The 17,605-nt window shown below is 44.3% G+C and overlaps 1 protein-coding gene across 5 annotated transcripts in view; it reads right to left on the bottom strand.

The window, feature by feature from the left end:
• BBS9 (Bardet-Biedl syndrome 9) overlaps positions 1-17,605 on the bottom strand; it is a 364,177-nt gene that overhangs the window by 191,844 nt on the left and 154,728 nt on the right. For all 5 annotated transcript variants that reach the window (XM_027863821.1, XM_027863820.1, XM_027863818.1 and 2 more), the window contains 3 exons: positions 12,853-12,993; positions 9,892-9,987; positions 2,028-2,200 (listed from right to left, as the gene is read on the bottom strand). In XM_027863821.1, the coding sequence (XP_027719622.1) occupies positions 2,028-2,200; positions 9,892-9,987; positions 12,853-12,993 (410 nt within the window). The remainder of the gene's footprint in view (positions 1-2,027; positions 2,201-9,891; positions 9,988-12,852; positions 12,994-17,605) is intronic.

The raw sequence follows: 17,605 nt of genomic DNA, 5'->3' as shown, positions 1-17,605 counted from the left end.
AGTGAACAACCATGTCTTTAAAAAACATACTAGCTACTGGATTCTGGGGAGATTAACTTAGTGCCATCTTTTGGCCAAATCCTTGGAACCAAAGACGTGCATATTTAGCCAATCACCCAAAGAGCATTGAGTAACCATCTTCAACAAGCCAAGGCCTATCCCAGGCACCAGACAGGAAAAGACAAAAAGGAGACGGTCCGTGCTCTCAAAGAGCTTCTACTGAAGTGAAGATATATGAGAAGAGGCTCAATCCAAGGCCATTTTACCTCAAATGGTTTAATATTAATGTGTTTGTTGAGATTTGGAACTGATTCTAATTCATGCACCACAAATATTGCTCTGAGATTCAGAATATATTCATAAGCCATAAAAACTTAGGTCAATGAAGCTAATTATTTTTTGAATATACATAAAATATTTACATAAGGTAATATGATTGATTTTCCACACACGCAGATTTAAATACACAAAAAAAGTATATTACAAAGTAGTCACTTTGGCTGCCTAGACATCCTGTTCAATAATACTGACATTTGACAAACCTCATTTGGGAACTGCCCTTGAAACCAATTATAAACCAAGCAGGAGAATTCATCTCTTTCCTTTTTTTAATTATATCTCACTTCCCTCAAAACGCATTAGCCAGGCTGATTCCTACATTGCTTCCCAGATGTTGATCAGTTAGTCATTGACATCTATAAAGAGTCTACTATGTATCAGGCATTGGGCTATGCACTGGGGAGACAAAAAGAGGAAAAAGACCGTTCCTGCCCTCAAGGAGTTTACGGTCCAATGGCGACAACAACAAACAAATATACACAAACAAGATAAACAGATACAGATGTGTAGATATGTCTATATCTACATATGCTGCAGGAAATAATGAACAGAGGGAAGGCACTGGTATTGAGAGGGCTGGGGAAAGGCTTCCCGTGGAAGATGTGATTCTAGTTGGGAGGGGGCAGAGATGAGGAGGGAGAACACTCCAGGCACGGGGTGGGGGGAGCCACAGAGAATGCTGGGGCTGCGAAGCGGAAGGTCTCGTGCATGGATAAGCCAGGAGGCCAGGGCCACTGGACCGAAGAGTATGTGTTGGGACGTAAGGTGTGGGAAGACTGGAAAGAGAGGAGGGGGCTAGGGTATGAGGAGCTTTGAATGCCGAGCAAGGGATTTTTTATGATACCGGAGGTAGAGCTATGGTTCCAAAGGAATTCGAGGCAGTCCCCAAAATGGAAACCATATTCCTCAGGACATAACAACTGCTTTTTGAAAGTATTTTATGCTCTGAAAGTAAAGCCAAAAGAAGGATTCCAAATGCTGGAAGCCTGTCTGGAATACAAGGACAGGCCACCAAGGTGACTGCTCTGAGGCATTAATGACCACACATAACTTCTGGTCTGTTTATCCAAAAACACTGGGCGCGTTTCCTCTAGTCCAGGGGTCCTTAACCTTAGTCCACAAATTCTAGACAGACTTCAAGTCATTCGCTTAGAGCCCTGGGCTAAAAAGGCCAGGACTTGAAGCAATCTCCACATGGACCACCTGCCCAAGCCAGTTCCAATTTTGTTGAGTCAATTTTCTGTCATGTCGGACTCTTCATGACCTCACTTAGAATTTTCTTGGTAGAGACACTGGGGTGGTTTGCCATTTCCTTCTCCAGCTCATTTTACAGATGAGGAAACTGAGGCAGACAGGATTAAGTGACTTGCCCAGAGTCACACAGCTAGTGTCTGAGGCCAGATTTGAACTCAAGAAGACGAGTCTTCCTCACTGTGGGCCCAGTGCTCTATGCGCTATGGCGCCACCTAGCGACCCCTCCAGTTCCAACTTGTTCTTCTAGTCTTCTCCTAAATATGGGTCACTAGTCACAGGGAAATCAGACAGGGTATCATGGAAGGATCAACACAGACACACCATTCCTACTGGAAAGATAACTCAAGGTAGAGCTCTGCTGAAAATGAGCTGGGGTAGATGTGTGTTCACGTACAATGTAAAAAACATCACGATTACAACATTATCAGACGTACCTCAAAATGCTGGTCAATTAGCTCAAAGTATTCTTGCAGAGGAATGCAGCCCGAGAAAGAACAAGTGAAATCCTTGACTCCCTGCTTTTCAAAATGCTCCTGAAGACGAAGAGTGAGCTCCTTGGTAATGAGCCACAGGTCCTCAAACTGCTCGCTCTGGATCCGATAGCGTTCTGTCGAAACAGCCGCCAAAAGAGGAGAGAGAAGCGCCCGTTAGCCATCAGCTCTACATCGAGAGGCTGGGTGATACAACTCAGTCAGCAAAAGCTGTCCAGCCTGCCCCAATTCCCACTGACTTTCTGTAAAAATGTCTGCTGTTGGATGACTGTTTTCTGCCTCCACCACACCAGCTGGTTCCCAAAGGGGGGCAGTCACCAGGTCATGCAGAGAAGGCTGCATTTAGTGAGCATCTTGGGACAGAACCCCACCGGGTAAGAGCAGCCGTGATGTAGACCCACAGAAATATTTTAAAAAATGAAACGTCTTCTGGGGGCATTTTGGGTCGATAGAACCTCCAATGATCACAGGCAACATGCTTCCCCTCAACTCAGCTACAGCCTGAAAGTGGCTGCACGTATTAATTTAGAAGGTGGAGCTCGAGAGTAAGGACAGAGAGCATACAAACACATGTCCATTTATCAGAGAGAGGGGAACAAAAGGTGAGGAAAGCAACCCTCCCTGCCTCATCACACCAGCACGGAGCAGTCAGGGGGCACAGGGGATAGTTTGGGACTCAGTCAGGAAGACCTAAAATTCTGGCCTCAGACACTAGCTGTGTGACCCTGGGTAAGTCATTTTAAAATAAAAAGTCTGCCTCAGTTTCCCCAACTGTAAAATGGGGATGATAATAGCACCTACCTCCCAGAGCTATTGTAAGGGTCAAATGAGAGAATACGTGTAAAGAGTTTTGCATATACCTTTAAAGTGCTGTATGGACAGCTAGGGAGCACGGCCAGGCCTGGAGTCAGGAAGACTCAACTTCCCGAGTTCAAATCTAGCCTCAGATACTTACCAGCTGTGTGACCCTGGGCAAGTCACTTAACTCTGTTTGCCTCAGTTTTCTCATCTGTAAAATGAGCTGGAGAAGAAAACTGCAAACCCCAAACAGGGTCACAAAGAGTCCAATGTGACTGAAAGGACTGAACAACACCCACAAATAAAGCCCTATATAAAGGTCAGCCCTTAGGAGTATTAGAACAAGCAGAGCAGAGATCCAGTGCTTGGAATGCGCAGGCCCAAGACAAATATTTGTTGAGTGAATGAGCCTTTGAAATAGCCGCTGCTGCTCTTTCATCAAGTCACGGTCACAACAAAGTGCCATCCCCTCAAAGTCCTGCTCCCCTTACAGGGCACAGAGCTGACAGGGTAGGACCACTTATATTAGATTCTCACTGGGAGAATGGGGAGGGATGATCTTTTCCCAGTAATGCCTGTATCCCCTGGGGGCCTAACACAGCACCTCCTACATTCCAGGCACTCAGTGAATATTGGTTAAATGAATTAATTAAATTTGAGAAACGGAAGGAAATGCATCCTCTTGACAAGTATATTCTAACCTCTAAATATGTTTGCCTCTCCGTAAAATGTGCCATTAAATGTGCAGACTTCCCAAACCCAGCACCTAATGGTACTTGTCAAAATGGAGTAAAACGCTCATCCGAAGGGGGCAGGGGCCTGCATTGACTGTTCACTGCCATCCGTGGTAGTTTTCAGCAAATTGTTAAAATGGTCACCAAGGTCTAGTGACTTTTCCTCTTACTCTCCCGTGTTCCTTTCCATTCCCATAGCCGCCATCTTGTTCTACACTATTCACCACACCCACCAGTGCAATCGTTCTTCATTTCACTCTCTTCACTGGTGCCAGGTCAAATGTAAATACTATCTATGTTCATTATTCCTCAGCTCAAAGACAGCAAACGAAGCCTGGGAAGTCTACTCCTCTGCAGGCTTAAATTAACATCACAGATTACTTCAAATGGCCCTTCTCTAGAACAGCCTTGAGGCTCCAGTGGCCCAACTCAGGAGAAGATCCAATTTGTCAAGGTCATTCCTAAAATACGGCACCCAAACTGAACACGATCCAGCAGATGTGGTCCAATGAGGCTGCGGGCAGGAGGGCTGGCATCACCCTTGTTCTAGACGCTACGCCTCTCCACATTGTTTTTACTCTTTGACTAAGTCATACTCATGTTGGGCGGGAAGTCCACTAACATCCCTAGATCCTTTTCATGCAAATGGTAGAGTGTGTGTCCCTGCCCAACTCTGCATTTCTTAAATCAGAGAACAGGATTTCACACTGTTGTCCATTAAACTTCATTTTACAACCTTCAAGTCAGCTTTGTGGCCCCTGGAGACCTGCTGACTTTGTCATTCCACATTCCCAAGGTTCAGGTCATCAGCACGTTGGATCAGCACACCACCTGTGCCTTCACCCAAATCATTTTTAAAGACAACAAAAAGAAGAGAGCAGAGGAAGATACATGAGACCACCCACTCCAGACATCCCTGCATGGCTACCCTCCATTCCCAGGATATACTCCACCTGCCCCTCCAAGGTGACTTCTTCTTTAATTAATTTAACCAATTCCCAACCCACCTAAATATAACAACCTCTAGCCCATATCTCTCATCAGTCAGTCAACAAGAATTGAGAGTTTACTACATGACAGGTGCTGTCCTAAGGCCCGGGTCACAAAGGCAAAACCATGGCTCCTCTCCTCCAGGAGCCCACATTCTCATGGGAGAGACAACATGCAATGAGGTACATGGCATACACAGTGGAGAATACATTCAGGGGAAAGACACAAGCAGCTGGAAGGACTGGGAGGGCCTCTTGCGAAAGGTAAAACCTTCCAGCTGAGTCCTGAAGGAAGCCAGGAAAGCTAAGAGGATGAGGTGCGGTCAGAGAGCCTTCCAGGAATAGGCAACAGCCAGCCTGAATGTACAGAACAAGGAGATAGCGTGTCACGTGTGAGGAGCAGCTAGTAGGCCATGGTCACTATAATGCACAGTGCATGGAGGAGTCAAATGGATGAAGGCAGAAAAAGGAGGAAAAGGGCTTTAAATGCCAAACAGAGGATTTTACATTTGATCCTGAAGGTAATAGGGAGCCACTGGGGATACTGAGGGGCAAGGGATGAGAACGTGGAAGATGCCATACAATGTTTTGTTCAAGTCTATGTAAACCACGTCAAATGCATCTCCTGGTCTTCCAGCCCAGCACCCTTGGCATGACCTGCTCCTGATGAAGTTAGCCACACCTACTGCACATACCTACCGCACACCTCTGCCCAGATGTCCGCGCGGCAGCTCAAGCCCAAAGGCCCAAAACTGAACTCGTCATCTCTAAACAACGACAACAACTACTCCCTCCTCCGGCCTTCCCTCTCTCTGCCAGGGCTAGCACCACTCTCATTACTCAGAAACGAATATTCAGAATGAGATCTAACAGCCCCATTTCCCTTGCCTCCTCGCTGAATCATTCAACGCTTCATAGCACCTGTATCCCAACAAAATCCACTTTCCATTCTCACTACCACAATCTTAACATAAAAACCCTCATATACTATTCACATAAAGCAATAATTATTGTTATATATATATTAAAAGAAAAGCACATTGCATCTCCCTCAGGCCACCGAACCCTTCGCTGGACAGCTAATCCCCCTTGCTCCAGAGTGCTCTAAACAGCAGCCCTCCCCTTCCCCAAACCACCCATACTTCACTCCTGCCTGACAAAGGAAGTCCTTCCTGCTCCTGCCACTCATGACCCTCCACAGCTTTTCCAGCCCGACTGCACACTGTCACCCTCTCTACACTAGGGCTAGGCAAGGTTGGGTCAGTTCTCCATGGAGCATCCACCAATCTACCCGCCGAGTCACCGTGCACAGCATGAGAGGCAGTGAGGGTCTTCCAGTGTGTCGGGGCCATTCTTCAAGGGCCGAGCATAGTTCTTTGGAATCATCACAGCCTCTCCTCTTCTCTAGATGCTGACTACCCATGCCTTCCATAAAATCTTCTTCAATTTCATGAGCCTTCCCCTCTGAGGAAGCCCCAGTATGTGCCCAGCAGCCCTGCTCCCATCATCCATGTGCTTCCAACGGTCATTCCTGGGGCCCCAATGGCCCCATCACCCTGGAAGGAGACTGATCGGGGCCTGGTGGCCTGACGCACCCAGAGTGGCGAGGAGCTCATTGATCTGGGCGATCAGCTCCTTCCTGGCCGTTTGCATTCTCTCCACTCCCATAATCATCCTCATTGGCAGAGAAAATGGAAGCCAAATTAGAACTGAATGGTGCCACCTTTCCTGTCTCGTCATTCACCCTGCCCACCTGTCACCACCAGACCCTGACAGGCCTCCCATTTCTCAGACTTTCCTCTTTTGCCCAAGAGAGCTTCAAACACACACACACACACACACACACACACACACATACACACACACACCATACACGCACACACATGCGCCACACATACACATGCACCACACACACATACACACACCACACACATGAATATACACACATGTGCCACACACATCACATATACATACAACATACATAACTACCACACTCCTCACCCCGTTTTCTGGCCATTTCTGCTCCACAGCGTCCCGTGCGTCTATCTCGTCCCCTTCTCTTCCCTCTCTCGGCCACCCCTAGGCTCAGGCCCTTTTGCCCCGGTGACTGCCCACCCCCCACACTGGTCTCCCTGCCTCCAGTCTCTCCTTCACTCCATTCAACCTCCCATTCAGCTGTCAAAGTGATCTTCCCAAAGCAGAAGTAGGTCTGGCCCTGTCACCCTCGATTCAACCAGCTCCAGTGAATTCTTGTCCCTTGAGGCCCAAGTATCACCTCCTCTGTTGGATGTCCAAGGCTCTCCACGGCATGGCCATCTCCCTGTCCTTGGTTTTCTCCCCCATCCTGGACAAGTCACTTACCTCTTTGACTTCAGACTCCTCCAGTGTAAAATGGGGATAAAGTACCCACCTCCGTGTGCTGTTGTAAGGATCCAATGAGATCCTACGGCCCTGCGCCTGACACCGAGTCTATAAACGCCGTAAGTCAGCGCTTGATTCCTTCCTTCCTGACGTCCCAGGTAGAAACGGACAAAGGCTACAAATTAACCTTTCCTCTTTACCATCGGACAAATAAATTGTTTCGTCTCATGACTGTTTCTCGACATTAGAATTATGATGAGTAACAATAATGACAATGATATTTGGCATTCATCCACTGGTTTATTGTTTACAAAGCACTCTACAAACATAACTTAAGCCTTAAACCAATCCCTCTAAAGGGAGGCCCACCAGCCATCTTTCTCCCCACTTTAGGGATACGGAAACCAAGTCTCTGAGACACCGTGACTCCCCGAGGCCAGATTCGAACCAAGGTCTCTGCACTCCAGGCCCTACATTCTTTCCACCACCACAAGCTGTCTCTACAAGTACAACCTCCAGCCTTCTCTACTCAGAGGTAGGTATCCTATGAAGGATACAGTTAGGATTCTTGAGATGTCTACTCCCAGGATGGGAGATGGCCTAGTGGGAAGAGTTTGGGGAATAACCACAGGCCCGGTTTAGCCGAACTGCAGAACACAGAAAGGGGGGTAAAGAGGGATAACAATGGAGACATAGTTTGCCACCCTTCAACGCCAGGCTGACAAGGTTGTTTTTTATTTTAGAAACTACAGGGAGTAGCCAAGTTTGGGGAGCTGGAGGATGCTGAGGCCAGGCTTTGCATCTTCAACTTGGGAATAACACACGGGGACTGAGGAGTTTGGCTAAAGCAGCCTGTTGGCTGAAAGACATGATCTCAACGCTTTTCTCTCTCTCTTTTTTCACATTCATGTAAGAAACTCCAATTAAATTAGAAAGTCTATCACTTGCTGGCAATGAAAAGCTATTCGGCTCCCTTAATGATATGATACCTCAGACAAAAAGCTGCACGGTGTTACCACTTGGCGGCTTTGGTCTAGTCCACAGCGAATCAGGAAACTCAACCAAAATTGCCACATGTCTCCCTCGTAGCTTGGCCTAAATATCAAGCATGATTTTAGATGCAGATGACTTGTAAGGATCCACCAACCCCAGGCACCAAGCTTCACAGTCAACTTCCTATGACTTACAAAGGACTTGAATGTTACTTGTGTAAAAGATCCTGCTTTCTTTGCATATTTTGAGTCCTTCTGGATTGATATTCTAGAGTTCAAAGGAAGGACTCTTCATGAGGCAGAAATGGGTCTATTAGAAAGTTTCTGTAAAACTCAATTTTAGTCTTAGAGGAAGAGACAGAAACTGATCAACAGAAAACCCAAGCCAACCTCATTGCCTATGGCCCCTTATTGTTGCTGGGTCATTTTTCAATTGTGTCTGACTCTTCGTGACCCCAGTTGGTGTTTTCTTGGCAGAGATACTAGAGTGGTTTGCCATTTCCTTCTCCAGCTCATTTTACAGATGAGGATACTGAGGCAAAGAGGGTTAAGTGACTTGACCAGGGTCACATGGCTAGTGTCTGAGGCTGAATTTGAACTCAGGAAGATGAGTTTTCCTGACTCCAGGTCTGGCACTCTATCCACTGCACCACCTAGCTGCTCACTTCCAGCGGCCCACATACAGTATATGACATCTTTTAAAAATTTGCATCAAAGAAATAATGCCAGGCCTGAAGCATGGAAGAAGATTAGGACTGCACTCTTGGATTAGGTGAGTATATAGAGGCAAAGTTGCTTTTTTTCAAAAAGGGATGCTTTCTCATCCTTCAGCTTGATCTACACTAAAGTTCTACTGAGGTATTCTAAACATATAGGGGGAAAAATTAAAAGTTTAGTCAATCATCTGAATGTTCCAAATATCCAGATGGTTAGTCCAATGCAGACAATGTCCACGGAAAACAAATGTCCTACAAATTATTTTAATTTGCCTTTATCTCACTAAAATGAAATAATACATGTAATTCAGTAAAATAATTTCCACCTGTACAATGTACAAACTATTTTTCTCTTTGTTTTCTCCACTCTTAGGTAAAGCTTGTATAAAGCATTGCCAAGTGAAATGAAGCATGCAGATAGGATCAGAAACCAACCTTGCTCCATTTTTTCAAAAGTTTTCAACAGAACATTTAGTGGGAGCATAGGACCCCCTTCATCCCAAAGAACAAGAAAATGGCAGGAAACAAGGAAGCACCCAGGGAAGGAAGAGCCATGGAAGGAATTGAGCCAAGGCAGCATTCACCAAGCTCCTCTGGATCCCAGCAAGTCTTTTCTGGAAACCATGTATAGCCTCAACAGTTAGATGAGACACGACAGAATATGGCCCCTCTGAGGGCCTGAAACTCCTGAAAGTCACTGAATGCTAGGACCCATTTTCCCCACCTTTCAGCTCGACAGGGATTGGGCTCTAGCAGAGGTTCTCCCACTCACTCTCTAGTGGATTCAGAGCTGGAAGAGACACTAGAGATGAATGAATAAATGAGCATTTATTAAGCACTAACTAGGTACCAAGAGCTCAGGATAAAGATGCAAAAGCAACAAGAATCCCTGAATTCAAGGAGCTTCCAATTCCATTCCACTTGGAGGAGACATCGATTGGGGGGGTGGGGGTGACCAGGAGGGGCATTCTGCCTATCTCCACTTTCCTTGTAAAGACAAGGAAACAGGTCAGTTGTCTTGCCAAGGTCACACACAAAGTCAACAACAGATTCAGGATGTGACCCCATGGCACCTGGTTCCAGAGTCACCACCTCTTCTGGGACGCCATGCTCCCTCCTCCAGACCACCCTTTGCCACCAATCATCCACAAAACAGGTCAAGACTCAGACACTTCCTTTGTCAGACTCAAATAGCAACGGCAATTCAGCTCACTCACGGGAGGTCTTGGAGGCCAGGACGGTAACTTGGGAGCCGGTTATGAAGCGAAATCCAAGCATGTTCACCTGGTCATCATCAGACTGATTAGCAAAGCCTAAAAGGGAAAGAGGGCACAGAGAAGCATTTCAATGCTGGCGAAATCCAAGTCAAAATAGGAAAAACTGCCTAGTCTTCTGCTACCTTCTCAGGAAAGCTCAGTTACCCGAGCTGGCCTTCTTGTGGGTGGTCTATGAATCCCTACTCCTATATTAGTGGTTGGCCATTCTAATTTCTAGTTTCCAGTAGAATGCAAGCTCCTTGAGGACAAGAATTGTGTCCTTTTTTTCTCCTTATTCCCATCCCCAGTATAGTTGTAATCCCCAGCACACAGTTGTAATACATAATAAATAGTGGCACATAATAAGTGCATGTTGAATTGAATTGAATTTCTTTGAGAAGGTACCCTTCTACTGATCTCACTACTCTAACATCTTCTGGCTAAATCAGGTTGACTAAAGTTGTCTTTATCCTCATGGCTGAGAAAGACTATCCTTAGGAACAGGCATCTGACCTTAGGCAGGAACCAGAGATGCTGGCCTTAAGGCTCTGGAGACAAAAGTCTCTGCCCATCAGCAGGAACTAAGGAGATATCAAGTTAAATACACCTTGTACTCAACTGAAATTTTTAGAACTTTTAATTGGGTGATTTTTATTGGTATTATTGCACTGGGCCAAACATATTTTTTCAAATCAACCAACTTCAATATCCATTCATGTAAACACTGAAAGAAAGACCATGGTGAGCTCCAGTTTTTATAGGGACCAGGTAAATATTTGGTGTGATATTTCTAATTCTTTGTTCATCCGTTTTAAATATGAAAATAAATCCCTTCATAATTGATATGCCGAGAACTCTCAGAAAAGAGCTTCCAGACATTAAAATAATATAAAGTTAAATCATTTCTCAGGCTTTTGTCTTTCTCTAGAAAGTGGGAAAGCCTCAACCTCCTTAACATTGCTTAATTTGTTTAATTTAACTTTCTAAACACATTTCAAGTTAGACTACACCAAGAAATTCATCAGTCACTGTTGCCCTAACTAGGCCATTGAATAGCACAGGGGAATTTACCGGATCACTTTGGATTCACCTAAAGAGAATCCCAAGACCTCTACAGCAAGGATCTTTCTGCTCAGGACCTCTGTCCCTGGGGTAGCCTGTTCCAATGAAAAGTCTAACCTCTGAGAAGTTGGCACACTGGATTTTTTTCACAGTCGTATACTCTAAGAAGCTACGGCCCCATAAATACTGAAACTTCAGGGGTCTTGACTGACACTTGGCTCAGGAGAGGCACATGCATGTGTGTTTGCTACAGAAATCAAACCAAGCACCGTCCCCAAGGGGTTGACTGGGCAGCATACACATACAAGTCTGGGGAGAATGAGGCAGATTTCTCCAGTTTACACACTGACTAAGCAGCCAAGAGACCTCAGTTTGACCTGGAATGCTTTCTAATTCTATCCCTCAGAAAACAATGAGTCATTAAAGCTTTCCTTAACATCAGGTCTGCTCACTTGAAAGACAGAGCTTATCTTACACCGTTACCTCCCTCTTCAAGGACGGGCATTTTGAGTCAACCATCCACTGGACCTCATCACTTCAAAATATAATTATCAAACCCCCAGGAACAAGACACGTGGCCAACGCGAATCATCTGAGCATCCAGGAAATTCCAACATCTTATTCAACTCAATTTCCAACTCTACTTCCAGGGGAAAACAGTGACTGGCTGTACAAGGGACAGATGATGAATACAGAAGACAGCCATCACTCCAACTTTCAAATTAATTCCACAGACCTGCCTTTGGTGAAAAGTCCCAATTTGGCTCCAGTTCTCCAAAAAGAAAGTAAACAAAGCTTCGAAAAGTAAATCATGCAAACACAAACACCTCCTCTTTCCCCCAAAAGAAACCAAAGATGCAAAATTAAACATTCTTTATGGAAGGTGCCGAGTCTGGAGACATTTGTAAGCTAACGTATTAAAAAAAAATAAGAGCTATGAAAACACCTTGCAAAACAATCAAAACTAAAGTTTAAGTACTCTTAAGTAGTTAATTACACAAATCTTGACTTACCACAATATTTCTAACACCTCGTAGGAAGTATACTTTGTATTTTGAATCCTACCCAAAAAGGCCAAGATGAGGCTGCATCTCAGAGGTAGCAAAGCTGAGTTTATTAAGGGGGCATATGAAGGTTGATGAAATCAGCAGACTTTTTTTTTTCAAAATTCCACACTATCCCCCAAAAAGCAGATATGTGTGGTGGCTTAAGAATGAGGGGCTGTTACAGATCCTTGTCACTCAGCCAAAGCTGCCCAAGGACTAGCTGTGCTGAGTTGATGGGAAAGAAGAGTGAGCACCTCGTGGGCTCTGCCACAGACCCCCTCGTCCTCACAAAGCTACACTGGGCATCCCAGAGTTGTACCGGTCTTCGGCGGCCAAGGAACAAACATGTTCCTGTTCCAGATGCTGGAAGCATCAGCACGCCCAAGAAAACCTATTTCTAGGATTACTCACCTGGGGCATAAGGGTATACTTAGAAAGGGGGCTTATTTTATGTTCCTACAATAAAGATGAAGAATAAATATTTACATTCCAGGTGAAGCAAGCCTTCCATCTCTAAAGACACATTTGATGTTTTCATTTTTGAGTGGTGAAGCAAAATAATCATTAAAATATTTTGAATTAAACTTAAAAGCTACCTGTTATTACTTTGTTGATATAAGCTACACTTTTGACCAGGCAAAATGAAGGGGGGCAGGGGGAATCCTTGAGAAATTCTTCTGTGCTGACTTGGTGATTATCTTATAATTACCCTATCATTACTCACCAATGAAAGGAGTCCATTTTAAATGCCTAACATTTCTGATGTTACACACACACACACACACACACACACACACAGCTTCCAAAGGCCTACCTGGGAAGAGGCTGAGAAGACTGATAGGAGGCTTGTTCGTATCAATCGTGAGTTTGTGACTTGCTATTTTGGAAGGCTGATGGGGCAAGCATATTAATTTCAGGGGCAGTCTGAATTTACACTGGACAATTCGAAGGATACCTGAAATATCAGAAAAAACCAGGGTGGCAAATTCTTGAGGATCAAGCGATGCTTTTCCAAGGCCCCACAATTCTGAAACACGGGACTTTTTTGTCCTATTCATTTTGTAGACTTGATACCACAATGTATAATTGAGAATTTCCCCCCTGCCAAAGTCTTAGCACCATCCAGTACTAGGGTCGTCAACCCAGTGGCACTGGTATGATAGCTTTCCTTTACAGCCACGCCAGTTCCACCAAGGCCATCACAGCCCAGGCTTTCCCATTTTCCCATCACTGATGGGACAAAGTTTCCAAAAGGAAGCCCTCAACATGCAAATCCATAAGCACAGTATATCAGAACCAAAGGGCCAAGGACATGGAGTTATTCAAATGTAGACAAAGGTTAGTGTTATTCAAAAACTAGGAAAACCTAAAACATCAACAAGAATCCAACTGGTGAGGGATATTCGCTGTTCAAGTGTTTTTCAGTCGTGTTTGAGTCTCCGTGGCCCCATTTAAGGTTTTCTTGGCAAAGACACTGGAGTGGTTTGCCATTTCCTTCTCCAGATCATTTTACAGATGAGGAAACTGAGGCAAACAGGGTGAAGTGACTTGCTCAGGTTCACTCAGCTAGTACGTATCTGGGGCCAGATTTGAACTCAGGAAGATGAGTCTTCCAGCCTGCAGGCCTGGTACTATATCCACTGTGCCACCTCAGGATAAGATGGGTCAAGTCTAACTTGTCTTGATCTTTGGGTTCAGAAATTAGGGGATGGCAGAAGCAAGAAGCTGGGCTTTGTACTGCTCTCAATGGCTAGGAATTCAAATTCCTAGGGTCCAAATCTTTAGAGAAAGAAGATCTAGGTACAGAAAGGAACTTCTCTGATGCTGCATGATATGGAAACATGCATGGTTGGATCACCAGCTCTAGAAAGTCATACTGAGCTGGGATGAGCTTGGAGTACGGCCCTGGGTGGAGGCTGCTGTCCAAAGATCAGCTTTGCCGAGTTTAGAGAGGCTTCTATCAAGGCCACTGGCAGGAGAGGTTGGGGGGAGGCGGGGGTCCAAAGCAGGGAGGATAGAAGGTTCTAGCCATGGGAACCCTCTAACAAGCTACTACATGACAGAAGGGCCATGGTCTAAGTGCTGGTATCCACACTGGTAAAATCACAGACTCCTGAAGCATGTAAGCAAAGAAATATACAGAAATGGATTTTAAGGGACCTAAAAATCCAAAAGAGGAGATAATGACTCAGGTCAAGCGGCCGTTTGAGCCAATTATTGACATTATGACACGGTGATATCCTAGATGATCCTGTAGTTCAAGTGCTGAACTTAGAGCTAGGAAGACCCTGGCTCCCAACCTGCCTCTAACACCGGCTGTGTGACCCTGGGCAAGTCACTGCCCTTGCTCAGTCTTTGTTCCCTGCTTTGTAAAAATGAAGGCGTTGGCCTCTGAGGTCTCTTTCAGTTCTAAATCTATGATCCAATGATTCAATGATCTCACTCATGAGGGTAACTGATTAATCAGTCATCAGCCATTTATTAAACTTCAATTCTAAGCTCCAGGGGTAGCACACAAAAGAGACACAGTCCCCGTTCTCAAGGAGCAAATTTCATCAGATCAAAGCTTTTTAATTATTCAGGAAGTGCAGGATTCCCCCAAAATTTCTTCCTACTCTCAGATCACCAGCCTATTTGAAAAACTGTTCTAAAATATTACCCTTTTAAATGATAAGGCTAATAGTTAATTAAGTGGTTATGTGTATGAGTTGGTTTGTTTTTTAATTATGCCAGCATAAAAATCAGCCAATTTTGGCCGCACGAAGCTTCCAGAGAACATTTCAGAGAGCAGCATGGCCCGATGGAGTGGAAGCCCCAGGAGGGAAGGGACTGGTTCATTTTGTCTTTGTAGTCAAAGCTGTGAGCAAAGGGCCTGGCACATACATAGTAGGTGCTTAATTAATACTGGAAGATTACTGAATGGTTGATTATGGCACCTTACAGGACTCCAAACTACTCTAATGCTAGATCTAAATCCCTTTGAGTACAATCTCTGTCAGCTTCTACACCTCACAAAAATTCATTTTCTTGAGAAAACTGAAATGTTAATACTACAGCTTGCTGTCAACATTCAGACTCTTTTCTGTCTTCTAACAGAACCTAGAACCTGGAGACTTTGGTCCTACTCAATAGAAGCAGCCAAACATAAGGCAAATCTAATGCAACCGAACCTTTCGGAAGCACCTATCATGGTGGCTTTCCCTTTAATGGAAACAGCCAGGCTGGTATTTGTTTTCCTGAATTAAGTGTTTCTTCTCCCTACTGATACGTGATTTAAATGAAAAAAAAAAAAAAAAAAAAAAAAAGAACCGGGGTGGCCAACTTTCTTAAAGCAGCCCTGAGGAAAAAAAATGGGGTCAATTCATTTTCTCAGCTAGGGACTTTTTCCCAAAAACTTCATTGTGCTTAGCACTGAACCTCTCCCCCGACATCATCACAACTACCCCAACAGTTTCCTTCCAATCATGGAGAGAGAAGCATAGCTTGTAATCATCACCCACTTATTTAACACCGTGGGAAAATGAACATCCAAATTATCTTCAGACAGGATGTTTTTTCCTGAAGCAAAATATTAATTATATCTGTCACTTCCTCAAGCCCAATATCACTGTCAAATAGGAAACAGATCCAAAAACTGCTGAAAAATATATATAACTGCAAGTGAGAATAGGGAAAGAGAGAAAGAGAGAGAAAGAAAGAGACAGAGAGAGGAGAAAGAGAGAGAGAGAGAATGAGAAAGAGAAAGAGAGAGGAGAGAAAGAGAGAGAGAAAGAGAAAGAGAAAGAATGAGAGAGAGAGAAAGAGACAGAGAGGAGAGGGAGAGAGAGAGAGAATGAGGGAGAGAAAGAGAAAGAGAGAGAGAGGAGAGGAAGAGAGAGAGAGAAAAAGAAAGAATGAGAGAGAGAGAGAGAGGAAGAGAGGAAGAGAGAGAAGAGACACAGAGAAAGAGAGGGAAAGAGGAGGGGGGAGAGAGAGAGAAACAGAGGGAGGAATAGAGAAAGACAGAGAGAAAAAGGGAGAGAGAAAGTGAAAGAGAAAAAGAGAGAAAGAGACATATACATATATATGTATATATTATATACAACATATGAAGTCTTTATAAGGGATTTGGAACTAGCATTTGAAATACCTTGGAGTCCTATAAGAAACTATAATCAAGCATATTAATATATTAACATTGCACATTAAAACATGAAATTGTATACATGTATATATTACATGTCAATTCTATGCATTTATATATATTCGTATGTATATATACACACCTACATACATACATGTTTGAAGGTAGGGATGTGCATGGGTGATGCGGCCATATAACTTAACTGAGAGATGTGTGTAACTCTCTGCTGTTCAGATATCGATGTCTCCCTATCTCCACATACATGTGTATGTGTATATAAATGTATGTAATGCATCTATTGACAGATACTTCACGGTATTTTATATGGGCATTGTGTATCATACACAGAGATCTGAACATGTGTATGTAGATATTGGTATATGTTCATACATCCATGATCTCCCTACCTCCGAATGCCGGTTGGAGGGGCCAGGTGGAGGAATTCTGGACTGAAAACAAAAGGCACCAAAGCCCCAGTGGCACCTCCGGGAAGGCAGAACCTCTGCACCTCTGTATTTTCTCACAGGTCACTGTACTTCCTCCACAGTCATGTTCTACACTGTCCACGTCATGTAACTTTAATGCCCCGAGAATGGCAAATAACTCTTACGGGACAACGTAAAGCCTCCGTTACATTCTCTCCTTCCCCCTGTCAAAGCAGGATTACTGGGCTCTACCACAGGCTGACCAGCTCGGGCCTCCGAAAGGGTTCAGTCTCTGAAATACAAAACCCTGTGTGTGTGCAATATGTGAATAAGCAATGTCTCACTGCTTGTTGTCTGGGTTGGTCTGAGCATTCAAACTTTATTTCCCAAAATTTAATTATGTTTCTAAACTACCTGGTGAGAAGGACAGAAGAAGATAGTTGTACTTCGTTTTGCATTTGGGGTGTTAAAACAGCGAATCCATGCTGTTCTTCATGTAAATGCAGGCTGTTTTCGATCTTATCCCACAATCAGAGTGCAGAAAGGCATGCAGCCTCAGTGTACAATTCCACTGACATGCACAAAAGGGCATTTCCTGGGTGCTACAATTTTCTAATTCATGACTGCTTAGCACTTTAATCCCACATACTAGCAGAGCTGAATCTACACAGTGAGTAAAAATGCATCCTTTAGGAATACTTTAAATTACTAAAAAAAAAAAAAAAAACTTTAAAAGAAAAAATACCTAAGCAACATTCAGCACCCATTTTGTGACAATGAAGTTCAGAATGCTTCTGTTTATAAATGCTACCTGACACTGAGAAATGTGTCTTTTAAATCCAAATGTTAAAAGTCAATGAGTCTAAATTTCAGAAAGACCTCCCAAACTCCAGAGCAGGGGTGGGGAACCTGAGGCCTCAAAGCCACATGTGGCCTTGAGGTTGCAGCTTCCCCACCCCTGTTCTAGAGGATCCGGGATGGCATGGCCTCCAGTGGGAGCTTCTGTGGCCAATTCAGGG

This window comes from Vombatus ursinus, unplaced genomic scaffold (genome assembly GCF_900497805.2).
Source record: "Vombatus ursinus unplaced genomic scaffold, bare-nosed wombat genome assembly UNPS02014773.1, whole genome shotgun sequence".
In the NCBI taxonomy this organism is placed as follows: Eukaryota; Metazoa; Chordata; class Mammalia; order Diprotodontia; family Vombatidae; genus Vombatus; species Vombatus ursinus.
This window is presented reverse-complemented; position numbering and strand designations above follow the sequence as displayed.